At 44.2% G+C, this 18,574-nt stretch overlaps 3 protein-coding genes across 5 annotated transcripts; 1 reads left to right on the plus strand and 2 right to left on the minus strand.

Annotated features, from left to right (window-relative positions):
* Positions 1-298: 298 nt before the first annotated feature.
* On the minus strand, positions 299-2,654 carry LOC118211831 (citrate synthase, mitochondrial-like). 2 transcript variants are annotated; one of them, XR_004762092.1, is made up of 3 exons: positions 2,401-2,654; positions 1,979-2,079; positions 299-1,617 (listed from the first exon to the last, which is right to left on the minus strand). XR_004762092.1 is itself a non-coding variant. In XM_035389340.1 (3 exons), exons 1-3 carry the CDS (start codon positions 2,578-2,580, stop codon positions 1,608-1,610), a joined length of 285 nt encoding a protein of 94 aa, XP_035245231.1. In that variant the 5' UTR covers positions 2,581-2,654; the 3' UTR covers positions 299-1,607. The 2 variants fall into 2 exon arrangements, 1 of the variants encoding a protein (XP_035245231.1); XM_035389340.1 differs by having other exon boundaries at positions 1,985-2,079.
* Positions 2,655-2,999: 345 nt separating this feature from the next.
* On the minus strand, positions 3,000-7,105 carry cnpy2 (canopy FGF signaling regulator 2). 2 transcript variants are annotated; one of them, XM_035389480.1, is made up of 7 exons: positions 7,083-7,105; positions 6,770-6,894; positions 6,364-6,469; positions 6,050-6,165; positions 5,176-5,373; positions 4,903-4,999; positions 3,000-3,937 (listed from the first exon to the last, which is right to left on the minus strand). In XM_035389480.1, exons 2-7 carry the CDS (start codon positions 6,809-6,811, stop codon positions 3,894-3,896), a joined length of 603 nt encoding a protein of 200 aa, XP_035245371.1. In that variant the 5' UTR covers positions 6,812-6,894; positions 7,083-7,105; the 3' UTR covers positions 3,000-3,893. The 2 variants fall into 2 exon arrangements, with proteins under 2 accessions (XP_035245371.1, XP_035245372.1); XM_035389481.1 differs by lacking the exons at positions 6,770-6,894; positions 7,083-7,105 and having other exon boundaries at positions 6,050-6,185.
* Positions 7,106-8,553: 1,448 nt separating this feature from the next.
* LOC118211903 (rac GTPase-activating protein 1-like) lies at positions 8,554-18,574 on the plus strand. The gene is made up of 17 exons (XM_035389479.1): positions 8,554-8,823; positions 9,971-10,058; positions 10,145-10,347; positions 10,824-10,969; positions 11,559-11,628; positions 11,835-11,888; positions 12,029-12,106; positions 12,193-12,310; positions 12,781-12,923; positions 13,176-13,340; positions 13,764-13,859; positions 14,272-14,470; positions 15,278-15,380; positions 15,597-15,729; positions 16,769-16,889; positions 17,138-17,246; positions 17,738-18,574. Exons 2-17 carry the CDS (start codon positions 9,974-9,976, stop codon positions 17,814-17,816), a joined length of 1,902 nt encoding a protein of 633 aa, XP_035245370.1. The 5' UTR covers positions 8,554-8,823; positions 9,971-9,973; the 3' UTR covers positions 17,817-18,574.

Below are 18,574 nucleotides of genomic sequence, written 5' to 3' on the forward strand. Positions count from 1 at the left end.
CTCACCTGCGCAGTCCACGCACGGTGGCCCGGTAGGGCGGTACACATATACACAAAGGACATTTACAATGTTCCCTTGCACAGTGAACACACAAGCACATGGAAACCCTTAGGAATACCTATATTACCGCGTACAGTGAATGCCTTGAAGCAGAACCAGTGCAGGGGGTAGATAGATATTGGAGTGCGGGGGTTGGAATGTGGGGTAGATATTTATAACCGTTTCAAGAGGGAGGGAAGGGTTGTAAATCCACAAGGTCTGGACATTTCACCACTTTAATTCATACATACGCCTCACTGAAACATTACAGTTGAATGACCCGACTCAGTACATGTACAGCTGTTCTTCACTGAATTTCCTGCCTGTAGATTGCCAGACTGACCTTAAATGTCCTAATGCACCTCCTACCCAAAAGCTGGAACACAGCTGGACGTGTGCAATGCAGTAGATTGCGAAACCAACATTCATACAGAGAAATTACATGCAAACATTATATAAAAATGGGAAGACATAGCATAGCACACAGATACACTGAGTCCTATCCAACAGACAGGATTGATCACAATGTAAAGTATTGCAGCATCACTGAAACATCAGATTTTCTTTCAGAAGTGGAAACATGTATGTGCACTGCAATCCCAGAAAAAACTGTATAAATGAACCCAAGCCTGTGATACTATACCATGATCAGCCTATTAAATCATATTTCAGAAAACCAATGCTTACTTTCAACTGAAAATCGTTTGGATACCGATAACAAAATGCCTGAATTTGGGAAAAAATACAAACTGAAGTAAAGCATTAATTAATAAAAACATTCTTTTTGTTGTTTTCCAACTACAGGACTACATGAAGGACTACATGAGTACCGCTGCAGTGTAGAGAGTGTAACTGCATGTAGGCTGTCCTGTCCTCTCAAAGCTGAGAGCAACCACCCAATTAGGATACAGGACCTATCCTGTCAGGGTATGGTAGCCGCCCAATCAGGATGCAGTGCCTATCCTGTCAGGATATGATCCTGGCCCAATCAGGATACAGTACATATCCTGTGAGGACATGGTACTTGCATAATAATGACTCAGGATATGATACGCTCCCTCACAATACAGTATCTATCGGTCAGGATATGGTGCTCATCCAATCAGGTTTTCACCCTATTTCGTTTTCTGTTTCCTCTGTAAAGCATCTTTGTATCAAATGTAATTGAATTTAATCATTTTGAGCTCCTGTTTTTCTCCAGGGGAGGTTCCCTTTAAAGGTGTACCGCCTCTTCTATTCACCCCTTACTGGCACAGGCTTTCTATCCCATCCTTCTCCCTACTACTCTTTCCATCACTCCCTTTTTAACCAGACTTGGTCCCGATTAGCACCATCAGGCCATCCAGGGGATGCCCCAGGGCTCGGCTCTACACCAGTTGGGCCAGCTGGGCCAGCAGGACCCTGCTGTGGGTGTCCTCGTTGGGCCAGGGGCGTTTGTCTGTCCCCTGCACCAGCACTTTGGGCACAATCCTGTAGAGCTGAGTCACCAGCTCGACCGTGGGCTCATGGGGAGGTGTTTCAGGGTGAAATCCCGCTGGCAGCTGTCCTGTGGGTCCGTCTTCCTCAGGTCAACACCACCTGCAGACACACAGGGGGTTACCGTAGAGACGCGCCCTACCACAACATGCACTGTCCCCTGATAGGGTGTACGTTTGTGTGTTTTTCCAAGCTCAAGCTCAACAATAGGTGGAGAACTTCCTTGTTTATTCTTTGTCTCTTGAATACTTCAGCCTAATGCCAGCACTAGACAGTAGTTTTTGGGAAAGTAATTTTTCTTTGAACGAGTTAAACAGTCATGAACCCTGCTTTTCAAGGTAAATTTCAGCATAAGACCACTGATATGGTTGATTGTACACTACAGCACTGAACAGCAGAACAGCAAACAGATGAGTCTAAAACAGTACTCCAGTAAGCGTGTCATTACTGCTGGAGCTCTCACCCTCACCCCCCGAGTGTGTTCCAGATGTAGTCCCTCAGCTTATCGTCAGACTCCTCCCCACCCAGCTCCTTCTGAAGAGCGCTCGGCCACACCAGCACCACCTGCAGGAAGCACGGGGAAATGACACGTCGCTCAGGAACTCAATTACAGTGTCACAGCAGCGCCGGCTGTGTGGGGGAGCAGAGGAAAATTACACATGGCGCATAATCCTGCGGCAGAAGAGAGGAATAACCAAACTGTAATCAGTCGGCAGCCTCATATTTCCTGTAACAAAGACCAAAGTTGCACAATTATTCAGCAGCATGCTCTTTGCTCAAACGCACATTTTGTTAGGCAGACGGCTACAGGCCCAGACGCAGACACAGACAGTCACGCAGACGTAGACAGACTCAGACACAGGTGGTGCTGGCAGGTGCACTGACCTGGTTGGCCAGGCCTTGCAGAGCTCCAGCGAGCCCGTTCATTGGCGCTGAGGGAGGGTCCCGCAGGCGCTGTCCAAAAGATGGCTCATGTGCAAAAGACAGCAAAGACAGTTGGAGCTTGAGGCTGTGACAACAGGGTTCAACTACCCTTGTGATGAGGTCCTTATCCAAATGCGCCATAGGATAGCCTGAATCTTCTACTTTTTGGCTGGACTGCAACAGCGGGGCCAGCCCTATAAACGCTAATGTCTGTGACTGAGTCACTGAGTGATGAGGTTACACCATTGGTTGGCTGGTTCGGTCCAGCCATATACTAGGTTTTGGCCTGGTCTTGTTTAAATCATTCTTCTCGATGGCAAAATACATTATTTTAAATACAACATGGTAATAATATGATTTGAACAGAAATGTTGAAGCAGCCACAAAAAACAGGGATTTTTGTCTCCCCTGCATTCCAATCTCTGTATTATTTAATTTAGTTTCACAGTGCGTGTGTTCCGCCACTAAATCAAAGGCAATGGAAATGTTTGCATGTCGTGAGAACATCAAGTACCATAATCGCAACCACTAGCCCCCCCCCCCCCCCAAAAAAAATTAAATATCATTAAACATAGCTTTTATTTACCAACCAATTGACAAGAAGCAACCTTGCCAGTAAAAGCAGAGACTCCAGACATGAATATAGAAATATACTTCCATCAAAAGATCATCTTAGAAAACGACATTAGAGACAAGTTACCTAAAGGTCCTGAATACGTTAAAAAACAAATAACTGTTGGAATGGAGAAAAAAATCATTTAAATACAAAGGACACAATATCACGTCGCATTCACAAAATTGAACAATAATAAGTAGGAAAGTTTGCAAATGTTCTAGAAAATCAGTAATGTGTAAAAATGAAAATCAACAAAAGAATGAAATGAATCCAATATGAAGTGCGAAACATCCTATTTGCAAAATCACCAAGGGAAACCTCTACAAATGATGTCTCTACAAATTCTGATGGTGTACAGTACTGTGATAAACGGTCACTTAAGTAAAAAAAAATTAACTCATCATAACTGTAAAACCAATCAATTAATTTGTTCAAAGATTTAATTACACCTTCGGGATTACAGAAATAAAACAACCCCATATTACAGGTACTGTTTGTGAATGCTGTGTTACGTGTCTTACGTGTTACCATTTTCTCAAATCAGGGGTTAAGACAAGGATGTAGAAGCACTTGTGAATACAACAGGAGAGAGGTTCAGTGATGTGATGAGTCAGCAGTACTGAAGATGTCTGCTGAGTAATCTCAAATCCAAGATTCTTGATAGGATCAAGCCAGCATGGACTTCAATCCACAGTCCCCCCAGAAAAAACAAACAAACAAAAAAAACATGAGGGGGGAGCCGGCCAGAGATGGAAGTGTGGGGCATCTGGATTCCTCCTGGAGTCCTACCTCCCCATGGCAAAAGAGAGTACATGTGGAGTGGAGTGGGGGGGGGGGGTCACAGCTCATCGTGGGGTATTTGTAGAGCATGGTCACACAGATCTGTGGGCAGAGAGAGGAAAACCCTGAATCCACTAAAATGATATATACCATGGCTGCTCAAATATGAACCTCGAATCCAGCCCTGGTTTTCTTTTCCCCCGGGTGATTAACTGAACAATTAGTGCGACTGATTGCCCAGACTGTATTCACACCTGACTCCCAGGTAAACGGAGGGTGAAAAACCAGCAGTTCTTGGACCTTTGAGGGCCGTGATTTGAGTAACAGGGATATATACAAAACACACGTATATACATTGTCTAAAGCAGGGCTGCCTAACCCAGTTTCTGGAGATCTACCGCCCTGTAGGTCTTCACTCCAACCCTAACAATGCACATCTCTGCTTGTTCAGCCACTAATTAGTAGAACCAGGTGTGCCAAATTAGGGTTGAAATGAAAGCCTACAGGATGGTAAATCTCCAGGGGCTGAATCACAAAGCAGGGTTACTGAGTTAGCTGGATAACTGCACTGAGTAAAACCTGGAACCCTACCAAATCTGGAACATGGTCCGAAGTTAAAAAAAAAAAAGAGCTGTTCCAGGTTTTACAATTATCCAACAAACTCAGTAATCATGCTTTGTGATACAGCCCCTGGTCTAAAAAATCTAAACATGAGATGTACCCTAGCTTACAAAATGTGCTTGATAAAATGCCAAATTAAGCACAGTTTGCACTACCGCACATAGCCTAGACAGTTACATCACTTGGTCTGCTGTATTAGTACATTTCTGAACAAATATTGATCCAATTGAAAAAACATTTGCTTGTGATCAAGAAGTATGCAGAATTCAGTGCCTCAGAATACAAGGATGGACATTTGAAGTTCCAAAATATTAAAATTAAAACTCCCAATGGTTCTGAGAGTTCTGACAAGGTGTGGTACATCTTCAGTTGTGTAGTAGACCCATTTTGTGGTGAATGGATTATGTCAACCCATGTGTCACAGAGGTGACCGTGCTATGGTTTACCTGTACGTTTGCTACAGAGTTTGTCTTTGACATTGTCCGTCTCATGGGCGAAGAACTCGATGAGCTCATCCTCATGTTGCTCGACGATGGTCTCGCACTAGAAAAGAGATGGAGCAAAAGGTTTAACAACTAAGCACCGCAAGAAGCATAACTACTGCCAAATTATGGTTGCCCTTTTTGCTACACATACTGCCAACTTTGCAAGCACATTTTGGCCCAAGCATACCAACCCAAATAAGCTAAAAATCATGAGCATGGTTTGAGGAGACTCACAGCATATTTGAGGCTAGAGGAGACTCGTGAATCCAGTGTGGTTTCAGAGAGATCCATGGCTTTGCCGTCCCGAGAGGTCACTCTCACATAGGTCTTGCGGTTAGTTGAGGGGTCAGCATGTTCCCCATAGTCTTTCATCTTTTCACACACCTCCTCCAAGACCTCCAGCAGATGGCCTTCAGATCGCGCCATGGGCACCTGAGGTGACAGGCGGATAATGAGCATAAAAGACGGCCAAGGCGACATTTTAACCAGAAGGAACATTTTTTGTCTTCCGAAAACAGAAATCATGACAATGAGTCAGACCACTTTGTTTTTCATGCAAGCTTACACAAAGAACTGAAAGCTCAGCAAAACACACAAAAAACCCCTACAGAAACTCATAATCGCAAACACCCATCAAAGTGCCAGGTACTGATGACAAAGAGGTTATTTGCCATAAACAATTATAATTTGAATTTGGTAGCTGGGCTGTATTACCATATTGTTGGATTGTACAAATGAGCCACATGCAAAAACACATGCTTTCTCCAAATTCAAACGTTGATTGATAACTTGAAAGGTGAAATTAATGTGTTAATTTATCCATACACGTGTTACTTTAACCATTAACACATGTTAATTTCAAATTAAGTTTTTCATTTACTGTATTTGGCTGACATGAAACCATGGTAATACGATTTAACGAGACAAATAAAGTTTCTAATTATCTGGTCACTAAATGAAACTGCGACTGTTAAAGGACCTGCTGTGCCGATTACCGGTTTCCTCTCAGGTCAAGTTGAAAAAATTCAGCAGGGACGATGTAGACAAATTGTATCAATGTGAGCACACTAATTTTCCTCCTACACTATTGACACCTTTGCCGCCTGACCTCTCTGACAGACTGGCTGCCATCCGGATTGATCCTGAAGGATCCCGTCTGGATCATTTTCTTGGGATCCACCTGAGAGATTTCCCACTCCATTTCATCCACCAGGGCCCTGCAAGCTGGAGGAAAGATTCAGAAACTGAAACAGGCAGCAGGGAGGAAGCAACAAAGAAGAAATTTTGTTGGATACAGAGGTAGGCTAGTTGATGTACGTGGGGAAAAGTCAGGGGGGAAAAAACAGCACATTATTAAAATGCAACAAAGTACACACACCTTGCCCAAATGCAAGGCTACGTGTTTTCTGAGCAATCCCATACCTCCACATTTTATGTCCTGTCCTTGTCTGGCGCCTTCCCCAGAGCGGAGGAGCAGAAAGGTGAACAAACAGAGATACAGCACACGCAACGGGCTCCTCATCGTCGCCTGGCACATAGAAAAAGTAAAGACATTTAATCTAACTAAGGATACATGAATTGAGTCGTGATGCAATCAATAACGATTATTCAACAGGGGCTTTACAGTGGTATAATATAAAATGTGAAACTTCTTCGCTACCGTTTGCAAAAAAAAGAGCTCCTGCAGCTATCTACCTCGATAATTAACTATTATCTTGACACAAAAATATCAAGATAATAATATTGTTACATGGACGGAGACCTAAGAGCACATACACAGTCGTTACAATTGTAATGTTACTATGTTCGCCGTTAGTGAAATATTTACCTTTTCAATGTCCACCTCACAGCCACCGCTACAATGCCACATTCATTCCACGCTGTTCCATAGCGTTCTGAAAGTCGGTGACGTAGACAGCCGGACGCCCAGAAAGGCGTCTAAATATGTGCCAGCTTCATTGTAGGACCACCGTAAAATAAGTTGAAAAATATGAATGTTTTAAAAGTATTTAAATGAACAATTCATGGTAATTTCCCCCACATGCACTGAAAATTCTAGTGCAGACAGTGTATACAATGAAGCCACTGCAGAAAGGAATATTAAAAAACTTTAAGTCAGAAATTTCTGATTGGTTACTTACCCTACTGCGTGGCGCTTCCACACGTATGCTCGTGATTGCCCAATGATTGCAGAAGACTCTCGTCGTCACCCACAAGACTCACTAACACATAAAGTAGCGTAGCCTTCATATAACTTGCAGTACAACGTGTATATAAATATATAGTGGATAAAACTGAAGTGTAATACAATATAGAATATACAAAATAAAAATATAAATTATAAATAAATAGCCATAAATGTATAATTCATTTACCCCCCCCCCCCCCCCCCCCTTTCATTCGTTAACATGAATTAAAAAGTCGGGAAAGATCTGCCATTCAAATCTAATAATTAATACTGAACAAATATTAACATACTTTCAGAAATGAATGCATGTGTGCCCACAGTTGAGTTGTCTGGCTTGTGGTAAATGCCACATTATATTCTGCCCTTAATAAAATCTGTGGAGAATATTGATAATATTAAATTTGTTCAATAATGAATATAGGCTTGAAGCATCACATTAGGTGAAATAAACTGACAGTTATTGCATCACGGGAGGTTCGTGATTCATTGCTCTGACTGCCAGTAGAAAATTGAACAAAGTAAATCTATCAGAAGAGATAACTTAACCTGTTACACTTGCCAGCTACTGAACTAATTAGCTAACATTACCAACTTGTCAGTCTTGTGGTTGTTTGACATAGAACGTTAACTTAGCATCTGTACATCAACTCAAAACGAATCACTATCTTGAGCTACCCATACTTAACACATTTACTGCTTGATAGAAAAAAGCTTGGGATTTCCCCAGTATATACAAAAGAACACTGTGCCGTGCACCTCAAAGTCAGGTTCCATTCCAGTTATGCGATGCTAATTTTTAAAATCAAACTTGGCTGTATTGTTTGATAAATAAAGTGTAAAAAAAATAATAAAAAAAATTCTGGATCTGGGCCCAGCAGCTCACTTTATGTTTGTATGCCAACTTGTCAAGTACAATTTTCAGAGAGAAAGAACTCTACGGACAGTATGTTATTAATCATTCAGAAGAAGGCAATTTGTGTGTTCACACCAAACCCTACCTTGAGTATGTATGAAATTGATCCAAGAACACTAGCCTAGACAATTGTTGATGTTCAAGAAATAATATAGAAGTAGTGGAGTAAAAATACTACTGTATAACCATTCCTTTGGTGTAAATTAATACTAGTCTAATTCACAAATCAAGAATACAGTTAAAATATGAAAGTCCACTCAGGAATGATCTTACCAACAACAGTAATACCAGCAAATTATTACGTCGTTTGCACGTGTGCCAGTTTCTCGTGGTAAACTTGATAACGTTTAAAGTGTGTTTATTCTCGTTTTTCAGCTATGGTGCCGAGGTTTTTGTGGAAACTTTTACTCCAACGCGCTGGCACGATTCTATTTTTATCCCGCCCTGTCCCATTTGAATTAAATCGTGTGCCCCAAGCAGCATTCCAGAATCAGCCGAGTTAACACAAAACCTATGCAGATCATCTGTATGAAATCGTAAAATGTTCCCGGGATGGTACTTTGGGGCAGTGTCGGTCATTACTCGCACAACGGCCCTGGTTGAACTTCTGTTAACTGTGCTGTCCAGTGTCCACTGCGCCGCGTCATGGTTTTTGGAGAGTGGCGGGTACATTTGAAATGTAACGGAACCAGAAAGCGTATACACAGAGAGCGGAAAAATATAGATGAGATAACGACGTTTTTCGAGGGGAGCCGAGGGTTTTGTTGATCATTATAAAGCAGTAAGTTTACAGTTGCTCGTCGCTGCTTGTGATTCGTGCGTTTATGAAAGTAGCATTAGCTAGTTAACTATGTTAAGTCCGCTAACAAGCTAGACAGTTTGAATATAGCCCGTATAGGCAGATTTCTGCAGCCGTCCCACTACAGCTTGCCAGTGAGCAACCTAGGCTACTTGTCATAATTGTTCAGCTAGCTAACTTAGAGCTGTTGGCTGCTTAGCTATGGCTAGTGCGCTTAAAATGAGCCAGAGCTAGGCAGATATTGGTATTGTTGATAGATATAGACTAATAACTTACACTGAACTGGTATTAGCTAGCTAGAAAGTGATTCTATCAAAATTAGACTAGCTAGCTAAGTTAGCTAACATTAACTGTTGACCGTCTGGTCATGCAGGGAAACCAGGGTTGCTAATGATCTGTTTAGCTAACTTGTACATGTAACTTTTATTTTTATATATTTGTGCATAATATTGGAAGGTAGCTAATAGAACAGTGAAATACTCATACGATCTAGTGTGTGTGTGTGCCCGCGCTTGTGTGTTTGCGATTTAGTTACATCACTTAGCTAGCAAGCTAAGTTATATATACTGCTGTTTTTATTTATACATGTTCTTATAATTGTTGTCACTGTGGAGTGTATCGAGACTTGCACTTTAAAATAAACTTGAATTGATTTGATACGATCTGGTGTACTGGACAAGCGTGTAACTTAAATTAATTTAGCTTATAAGCTGAGTTAGTAATTAATGCAAGTCAAAGTAGAACGTTTGAAGCAACCTTTCCGTTTATATTGCTTATGCTTTTAGAAATAAACTAAGCTAAGCCAGGTGTTATGTTTGCCGTTAGATGCTATTAAGCAAACTGGGCAAATTATTTTCCCACTTTGCTAAACTCAGAAGAGAAAGTTGTCCACTTTTTTTGCTTTACCTTTAATTTTAAGTGAATAAATCTCGTATTAGTTAATTAGAAGGCTACATTGATCTATCCATCTTCCACAATGAGGTAGCTGGCCATCTCTTAACTTCTAAGCAAGTTACAGGATGCACAGCAATCTAGTTTATTAAGCAAGAAATACGTTGAGAATGTTTTCTGTGGTCTGAAACTGAAGACATGGCACAAGATCATGCAACCATGCTTTTCTGTTTCTTAGGACATGGAGGCCACCGTGGGCAACTTGCACAAGCTGTTTGAGCGTCTGCGGGCTCACATTGAGGTCTTGAATGAAGGCATAGAGCCTCGTAAGTCCCCCCCCCCCCCCCCTTAAACAAAAGCATATCTGTTTAAGCCACCATGACTTCCCTCTGACCGAATGTCCATCCCCTAGAGTTCATCCAGACGGCGGTGAATTTCGAGGTCTGTCGGCAGAAGTGGCTGCGGGTGGAGCAGGAGCTGGGCGCTTGTAAGGAGGTTCTGGCCAAGTCGGAGTCGGAGAGGGGCGCCCTGGAGGTAAAGCTCAAGCACGCTCGTAACCAAGTGGACGTGGAGATACGCCGGCGACAGAGGGCGGAGGCCGATTATGAAAAACTGGTGGGTATGGCTGCAGAGTTTTATATGTGTTTTGGTTCCATTCTCGTTTAGCAAACCTGTAAATCGTGGTCATCCCATAGGGCTTTTGTCATCCGTGGTGTTGATTCGTGTGTCTGTTTTTTGTTGGCGGGGCTGTAAAAATTTTTTGATTCCAGACAGTAGAGGCTGGTGAATGAAGCAAAATGAAGTTACTATGTAGTTAAAAAATTTTTTAAAAACCTGTTGTATATGATTGGCTTGCAAATACTCTCAAGCACAGTCTTTTGTTGAAGTGATGCTTGTGAGTTTAGTTTAGTGACCAATAATGAAATAAGCAATGGGTTGGGATCCAGGCTGTTTTTAGTCTAACCCACTGTTACTTGATCGCCCCCTTTCCCGTCAGGAAAGCGCCGTGCGGTGACTTTGCCTGCAGATGGCGCTGTGTGTAAAACGAGGAGCCGATTTGAATTCCCTTCCCCTTGTTCCTGTGTTCGCAGGACCATCAGATGCAGTTGATCAGGGATCTCCTGGTGTCGGAGTGCGCCAGCAACAGCGTTCAGCTGACCGAAGAGCAGCGCTCGGCCCTGGCCTTCCTCCACAGCCAGTCGCAGGCCCCCAACCCCAACCCCAACACCAGCAGGCGGTAAGCAGGAACACACACGGCTGGCAGTTGTGTTGAATTACTCTCATCGTTATTACTTTGTATTGTGACCGAATGCCTGAATGAAAAAGCAAAGTGGACTCAGGAACAGCGCTGGTGGACGTTGTGTTCTGGTGCTGCCGTCTGCGGATCTTTCTTTGTTGTTTTTTCCATCGTGATTCGTTTTGATTACTCGTCGATATCGCTGTCAAATCGCACCGGTGCAATAAACTGTTTTAATTCTGCATTTTTTTTTTTTCATTGTGGCACAAATTAACCTTGTTCCCCGTTACAGTAATTCTTAAAGGAAGGGTTTGGCATTGGTGAAGTTTAAAAATCTAGAGCTGAAGAGTTGCAGTGTAAAAATGGTTTGTGCACTGGAGTAGACTTTAAGCATCAGCACTGTTAGATAGCATCATACAGTTGAAGCAGTATGTGCTTCTAGAGGGGCCTGTTGAAGGAAACACAATTTCGCTGGGATTGGAAATGGAAGGGACCTGGAAAACTGTCTGGATATTTGAAAAACCAGGCCTTATATGGGCACTTCATACATACCATTTTGGGAGGTAACTTTGTTTCCTTTGCCCTGCAGGTTGTCCACCATTGATGAGTCTGCATCCATTTTGTCAGACATCAGCTATGACAAGACTGATGACTCCTTGGTAAGCTTGCATACATTGTCTTATATCATTTCAGCCATGTGCTCTAATGCATAATAGAAAGCATGCAGAGACTAATACAAAGGCAGAAAAGTCTGAATTGCGTTGTTCTTAATAATAAAGAATACATGTTCGTTGTTTATGCGAGTCCCTATATTGAAATTCTTTGCTGAACATGTACTTTCTTTTTTCTTTTTTTGGTGTGGTAGGATTGGGACTCCTCCATCCTGCGGACCGTGAAGCTGAAAAAGCGTCAGAAAAGAGTATGGTCTTCCACAACATTACGGCAGCGTTGCTTCAAACGGTCCACACAGCGCTACAGCCACGGACGTGTTCACTGTGAAGCGTCTCTCTTTGTGTGCCTCCCCATTTACTCTTAACCTCCTCCGCTTTTCAATTTCAGCGCTCTTCCCGAAACCACACCGATGGCCCCGCCGGCGCCGTGAAGAAGTCTCGCTCGTCGCTGCGAACCTCGGAGAAGGTACGGACCGGCGGCCCCGGCCAGCTCGACGGCGTTAATGTCACCCGAGTGTTTCTTTGACTCCTGTTTTTATGAACCCGGTCCAGGGGGATGAGTCCATTGTGGCCAGAACCACGGTCCTGGTGCCCGCAAACGGAGACCCCGTCGAGGCCGTGTCCACCATAGAGGCCGTGCCCTACTGGACTCGCAGCAGGACAAGAACCGGTGAGTCTCTCTCAACACAGCGTTTATGTAGCAGTAGGCTTGTGGGAATCCCTGAACATTACTCTGGTTCTTCTTCTTCTTCTTCTTTCGGCTGTTCCCGTTAGGGGTCGCCACAGCGAATCAGATCCGCATATTTGATTTGGCATGTTTTTACGCCGGATGCCCTTCCTGATGCAACCCTCCCCATTTATCCGGGTTTTGGGACCGGCACTAGGAATGCACTGTCTTGTGCATCCCCAGTGGCTGGGTTTTGGGGCAGGCACGAGCTCTACCACTGAGCCATCAATGCAACCCATAAACATTACTCTGGTTACCACTAAAAAATATGTCCTCTATTTAATATGTTATGCAGATGTTGTGGGGCGTGGTTGTGGTATTTTTGGTATTAATCAGTTGAAATCACATTGTAATGCATTTCTACAGCAGTAACGGTTAGACCTTTTTTAAGACCGTCTCTTCCCTCCGTACAGTCCGGGAAAGCAGAGGCACGGACGCCTTCGAGTACGGAGCAGAGAATGACCCGCCCAGCAGGCCGGAGAAGAAGCCGATGGCCGAGCCCTCCAGCTCCCGGAAGAATGAGGGGGCCCGGCAGCACGACTTTATCTCTAAAACCGTGAGGGAGCTTTTTCCAGAACGATTTACAAGCCAATACTTCCATTATTAGCGCAAGGAGACAATCTGTTCACGAGTGAGCCTTTATCTGAACCCAGAGGCTCTAAATGTGCTCTAAACTGTGTTTCCTTTGTGGTAGCTAGTGGTCAATGCTGCGCATTAAACACCATCCAAATGCCTGTGTTCACACTGTTTAGGCACGTGAGGAGTGTCTGTTATAATAAGGCCTACGCTCGCATCTCCCCCTGCGCAGGTCATCAAACCCGAGTCCTGCCAGCCCTGCGGGAAGAGGATCAAGTTCGGCAAGCTGTCTCTCAAGTGCCGCGATTGCCGCGTGGTGGCGCACCCCGAATGCCGCAGCCGATGCGCTCTGCCCTGCACCCCCTGCCTGAACGGCACCCCCGTCAGGTTTGGAGAGGTACTACACCCATGACTTCAGTGGTTACTTTATACCAGGAATGCCCAGATTGTGGCTCAAGGGCTAAATTTGTTATGGCTGCCATAGGCGGTGATATTAAAAAATAAGCGTAATTGCAATTAGGCCCTACCTCTGTATTGGAAATTGCATTGGCCCACGGGTCTTGGTCGAGGTTCCGATTTGGCCCTCTAAGTTCAAAACTGTGTCTGCTCACTGTATTTGTAATTTTGTGTGACGTTATGCCCCGATGTCGATTATGTTGGCAAATGTTTTTGGAAGCCCAAAGCTAATGCAAAGATGAATGTTGCTATGGTTGCACAGGTTTCCACTGTGGTAGCAGGTGAAAATTATGAATATGTCATAGGATTTCAAATGCAAGACAAATATATTTTTTATTATTATTATTCTTTACTGCGCTTCCAGGGCACCCTGGAAGACTACGTGCCTGCGAGCCATCCCATGATCCCCTCCTTAGTGATCCACTGCATCAATGAAATTGAGCAAAGGGGCTTGCGTGAGGTTTGTGCTTTTATCTTCTACTTTTATACATGTGCGTATTTTATACTGATTTTTAAACAGTGTTACTCGTGCTCTGTTCAAACTTTAACGTCTGTATTTGATACCTTTTGACTTTCCTTGTTAACAAGGAAATATGTTGGCCTGTCCTTTCTGTTGAAAATGTCAGTCTTTTATTTTTGGGGTAAGAGGGAACAGAGAGGGTATGTCAGAAGGGATCACGGCACCAAAAGTGCCAAGGGGGGTGGGGATGGGGGTGGGGGGCGTGGTACATGGCGGGGGGGTTCCCCCTACGGACCTCGCCACACGTCTCCCCCGTAAAACGTATTTGAGCTGATTGACGGAGGACGCCCGTGCGGCTGTTCTCCGTCCGCGTGACCCTACGGCGTTTCCCCCCGCGCTCTCCCCCCGGCAGCCGGGGCTGTACCGCGTGTGCGGCCTGGACCGCGCGGTGAAGGAGCTGAAGGAGAAGTTCCTGCACGCGCGGGCCGCCCCCTCGCTCGGCAAGGTGGAGGACGTGCACGTCGTCTGCAGCCTCCTCAAGGACTTCCTCCGGAACCTCAGAGAGCCGCTGCTCACCTTCCGGCTCAACCAGGCCTTCATGGACGTGGCAGGTGAGCCCTGGAGGAAGGCGGGGTCTGTTCAGTGTGTCAGACAGCACGTCAGAACGCCCATGCGAGGCTTCACTCCACGCCCCGTTTCTTGCGTGTGAAGATTTGGCAGTTCAGACAGCTGCAAGTTCATTTTGTTTTTATGGCCATTTCGCTTGGGCAGTGCTTTTTTCCCCCGCCTTGTTCCTTATGACCACACACCCTGTGAAATGTCTAGGGAATAAGTGTAATCCGATAGCTGTCGATTTAAAATGTGCCCCAGCAGTCAAATTGGTCTAGCTCGTTTGTCAGTTCCTAGACTGTGATACATGACTGATTTAGGCACATGCATAAAATGTATGTTTTATACCACTGTGTAGCTGCAGTTTACATCTGTACTAACATGAATATTAAACATAATTAACTGTATTCTTCATTCGTTGTAATTGCTGACCATCGATTCCAGCATGTTCAGCAATCAGCGTAATATCAAATTCTTAGTTGTGCTTTAGTTGATTTTTTTTTTAAGATGCTTTATCCTTTTTACGTTTAGTCTATTACTGTCTTGTGTTTCTAATAAATTGCTATAAGTGATCAATTAAGAAAAAATCAACAAAACCAGCAGCCTCTGTGGCTCTCCAGGACCACAGTTGAAGGTCCTCAGCCAATTAAAAACTATTCAATGTTGTTCATGCAAAATTATTATTTGTTACTAATACTGAGCATTGAAGTCGTGCAAAAAGTTTAGTCTTAATTGTTTGGCAAAAAGTGTTCTTTAATTTGCCTGGAAGTGATGTCTTGTTTGAGTTGTACTTTGCTTGCCCCCCCCAGAACTGGATGATGACAACAGCATTGCCATGATGTACCAGACCATCAGCGATCTGCCCGCGGCCCACAGAGACACGCTGGCCTTCCTCATCCTGCACCTTAAGAGGTAGTGGCTTCTCGCCGCCGCAGACCGTGTGTGTGTGTGTCTGTGTCTGTGTCTGTGTCTGTGTGTGCGTGTGCGTGTGCGTGTGCCTGTGTCTGTGTCTGTGTGTGTGTCTGTGTGTGTGTATATGTGTGTGTCTGTGTCTGTGTGTGTGTGTGTGTGTGTCTGTGTGTGTGTGTGTGTGTGTGTGTGTGTGTGACCCCCGGTGTGTGTTTCCAGGGTCTCGCAGTCCACGGACACCAGGATGGACGCCGCTAACCTGGCCAGGGTGTTCGGCCCCACCATCGTGGGCCACGCGGTGGCCGACCCCGGGCCCATGACCATTCTGCAGGACACCAAGCGACAGCCCAAAGTATGTCACACACCCAGGTTTCACGTTCGCCGCATGCTCTTTAATAAGGCCTTTATTTAGCCCTCTGCACGCGTTAGAACACTGAGTTCCTTTACTGTTGTCCTGCCCCAGAGCGTGTGAGCGGGGCGGAGTGGTAGGAAGTGTCTGTCGCTCCTCACTCACGGGACCCGTGTTTTTCTCCGCTCCAAAATCGCTTATCGGGTGCAGATAAAAAGCCCTCGCTCAAAATTAGCTCAGCTTCTTTTTCTTCTCTTTTGTTTTTATAGCCGGGATTCTGATCTTATCTGTAAGGGTTGGTGTGGGTGCAGGTTTTTGTTCTGGCCCAGCACTAAAACACCTGATTCTACTTATCAGTGTCTTGATTGAAGACCAAGATTTGTTCATTTAATCTAAGCTAAAAATCCAATTGGTGTAATAAGGAAAAGAAATAGTGGTAGCGAAATAACGGTAGTCCTTTAGAGTAACGCAATGCCTTTAAAGTTAGTGAGCACAAATAGCTTTTTGTTTATGCGTTGCTTGTTGGTTAAATTCATGGGTATCAAACAAAAAAAGGAAAGGCAAACAGCCTAGACTATACACAGTATACAGCCATGGTGCGTTTTTACAGAAAAGAGCCAATCTAGCGCATCTGATATTTAACGGGTGCCATCTTTAATTTTACGGAAGATGTTCCATTACAGGGAAACACCCGTAAAGTGATGGAAAACAAACAAGTGCATTTATTACTTTAGTTTTTAGTGTGCACAATATCTAACAGTGTATGTGTGAGAAATGATAGGTAGCCTTGACCTAAAAAAATAAAAAAATAAAACCGACTGTAAAAACGGACTTTTGCTTTTGAAATCCCCGCTCCACGCTCCTGTAACATTACTTCCATCCCCCGCTCCACAGCGCTCACACGCTCTGCCCTGTCCTGTCCCGTGTGTTTAGCCGTTTGAGGCTACCGCGTTTTCTCGGCCAAGCCTGACATTTCGCAGCGTGCGCATTCTTAGCGGTGGACTGTGAGACTGAGTGATCTTCATCCGATGCGGTCGGACAGGTCGTGGAGCGCCTCTTGAGCTTGCCCGTGGAGTACTGGAGCCAGTTCATGATTGAGCGAGGCCACGCCCTCCGGGGTCACGCGGAGACCAATGACTGCTGCAGCACCCCCGAGGAGAAAGGTGAGAGCGAGGCTTTCCCTGCAGGAACTGAGAAAAAGGTTTTCGGTACATTTTTTTTTCACCACTTTTTCTCCCCGGTTTGCAGAGCCCCATGGTCGTCAGCGGCGACGCTCGCTCTGCTGTCTCTGGGGTTTTAATGCGTAACGTGGTTTAAGGAGCACGTAAAATGCGTGGGAGGTGGGGGGGGTCTGTGAGTTCCTGCGCTGTGATTTGACGTCGCGGTGATGATTGATTTTTTTCTCTGCCAGTGAGCATGCTGGGGCCCCTGACCACTCCGGAGCACAAAATGAGCAAAACCCCCTCCTCCAGCTCCCTCTCTCAGCGCATGAAGTCGGCCCTGAGCAGGACCACGCCCAAGTAAGCGCACAGCCAATCAGGGGAGGACGAGCGTGTGACACAGCACGCCGTGTCAATGCAGCAGGATGGGTCACTGAGTGAACCTCTGAAACTATTCATTTGCTCCATTGCACTGCAGTCTGTTCACATAGTAGTGTTTACTAATGTAATGATATTGGTGTAATTTGTCTCTGTAGAATGTGATTATCAAAATGGTTTTGACTGATCATGGTTTAGGCTGTAACCGAGTGGAGCAGTGTCTCCAAGCAATGACAGTTTCATTGCTCTTGAACGACGAAGCATCCAGTTGCTTTAAAGGCATGATAGCCTCAGTGCTGGGCATCATAAAACTCTCCCCCTGTCATGTAATGGTTTCTGTGTACACCGATTAAATTATTGTTTGGCCGTTTTCAAGTTGTAATTCAGAACTTGATGACTTCAGAGCGGAATTGTCTATCAAAAAATATCCCCCATTATAAGTGACAGCATCTGACTTTTGTGTCAATTTGCAGGTTTGGGAGCAAGTGCAGTTCCTCCACAGCCACCCTCAGTCGCCATGGCAACTTCTTTGCCTCTCCTCTGCTGAGGTAGAGCATGCAGGAGCACGGGAGTTCCTGTCACCTACGAGGGAAAACGTAGCTAGCACTTACTATACATTTACATGTCAGCAATTATTTTGTGGTTGTATTTTTGTATTTATTTTTTTAGCATTGAATATCTAGACGTTTTAATGGCATTTAAATTTATGTTCATGTCAATATATTTAAAAGCCAAGGGAAGCGTACCCAACCAGTGTTGATACATTGCAGGTGCGACTTTATGGTTTAAGTAGCGAAGTAATTTCAGTTTTAACCAATAGGGAATTGATAGTTCACGTATCTTGTATTGATAGTAAATACGTCCTACTTTGTGAAAATGTTAGCTTAGTTGTTTTATATCTGTATTTCACTATGTGGCATTAATTGTCAGGTCGGTCGGGGGAAATGGCAGCTATCTAAAAAAATTATAATAGACTTTTGATATAGCTGACAATATCTTCATTCAGGTACATTTCTTAATGTTACTTAAAAGCGTATATTTTTTGTTAATGAGATTCCATCTCATAGATGACAGAATTGTAGTTTAGTTTTAATGGGTTTCGAAAGGGTGTCATTGGATGCCAGTAAGTCAGGAAACCAAACAACTGGCTTTCCATTATTTGTAAATATTTGTGAATGCCTCTGAGGAATGTCTGTATGTAATCAGAGAAACTAAGGAACATGGAGAATGTTTCATGTATTTTTAACTGTTACTTATTCAGACTGTTATGACTTATTGGCCAGTAAAGACCCTTTTCTCCATTTCTTATC

This window comes from Anguilla anguilla, chromosome 13, assembly GCF_013347855.1.
Source record: "Anguilla anguilla isolate fAngAng1 chromosome 13, fAngAng1.pri, whole genome shotgun sequence".
NCBI classification, from domain to species: Eukaryota; Metazoa; Chordata; class Actinopteri; order Anguilliformes; family Anguillidae; genus Anguilla; species Anguilla anguilla.

Excerpts from the sequence above, each read along its gene's own strand:
- LOC118211831 (XM_035389340.1), bottom strand. The coding sequence starts at position 2,580 with ATGGCGCATTTGGATAAGGACCTCATCACAAGGGTAGTTGAACCCTGT. Across the intron at positions 2,080-2,400 it reads TGCAAGGCCTGGCCAACCAG|GTGGTGCTGGTGTGGCCGAG; the intron begins GTCAGTGCACCT and ends TGCTTCCTGCAG.
- cnpy2 (XM_035389480.1), bottom strand. The coding sequence starts at position 6,811 with ATGTGGCATTGTAGCGGTGGCTGTGAGGTGGACATTGAAAAG. Across the intron at positions 6,166-6,363 it reads ACAGGACATAAAATGTGGAG|CTTGCAGGGCCCTGGTGGAT; the intron begins GTATGGGATTGC and ends TCTTTCCTCCAG. Across the intron at positions 5,374-6,049 it reads GCAGCCAGTCTGTCAGAGAG|GTGCCCATGGCGCGATCTGA; the intron begins GTCAGGCGGCAA and ends CTGTCACCTCAG.
- LOC118211903 (XM_035389479.1), top strand. The coding sequence starts at position 9,974 with ATGGAGGCCACCGTGGGCAACTTGCACAAGCTGTTTGAGCGTCTGCGG. Across the intron at positions 12,311-12,780 it reads TCGCAGCAGGACAAGAACCG|TCCGGGAAAGCAGAGGCACG; the intron begins GTGAGTCTCTCT and ends CCCTCCGTACAG. Across the intron at positions 16,890-17,137 it reads CAGCACCCCCGAGGAGAAAG|TGAGCATGCTGGGGCCCCTG; the intron begins GTGAGAGCGAGG and ends TTTCTCTGCCAG.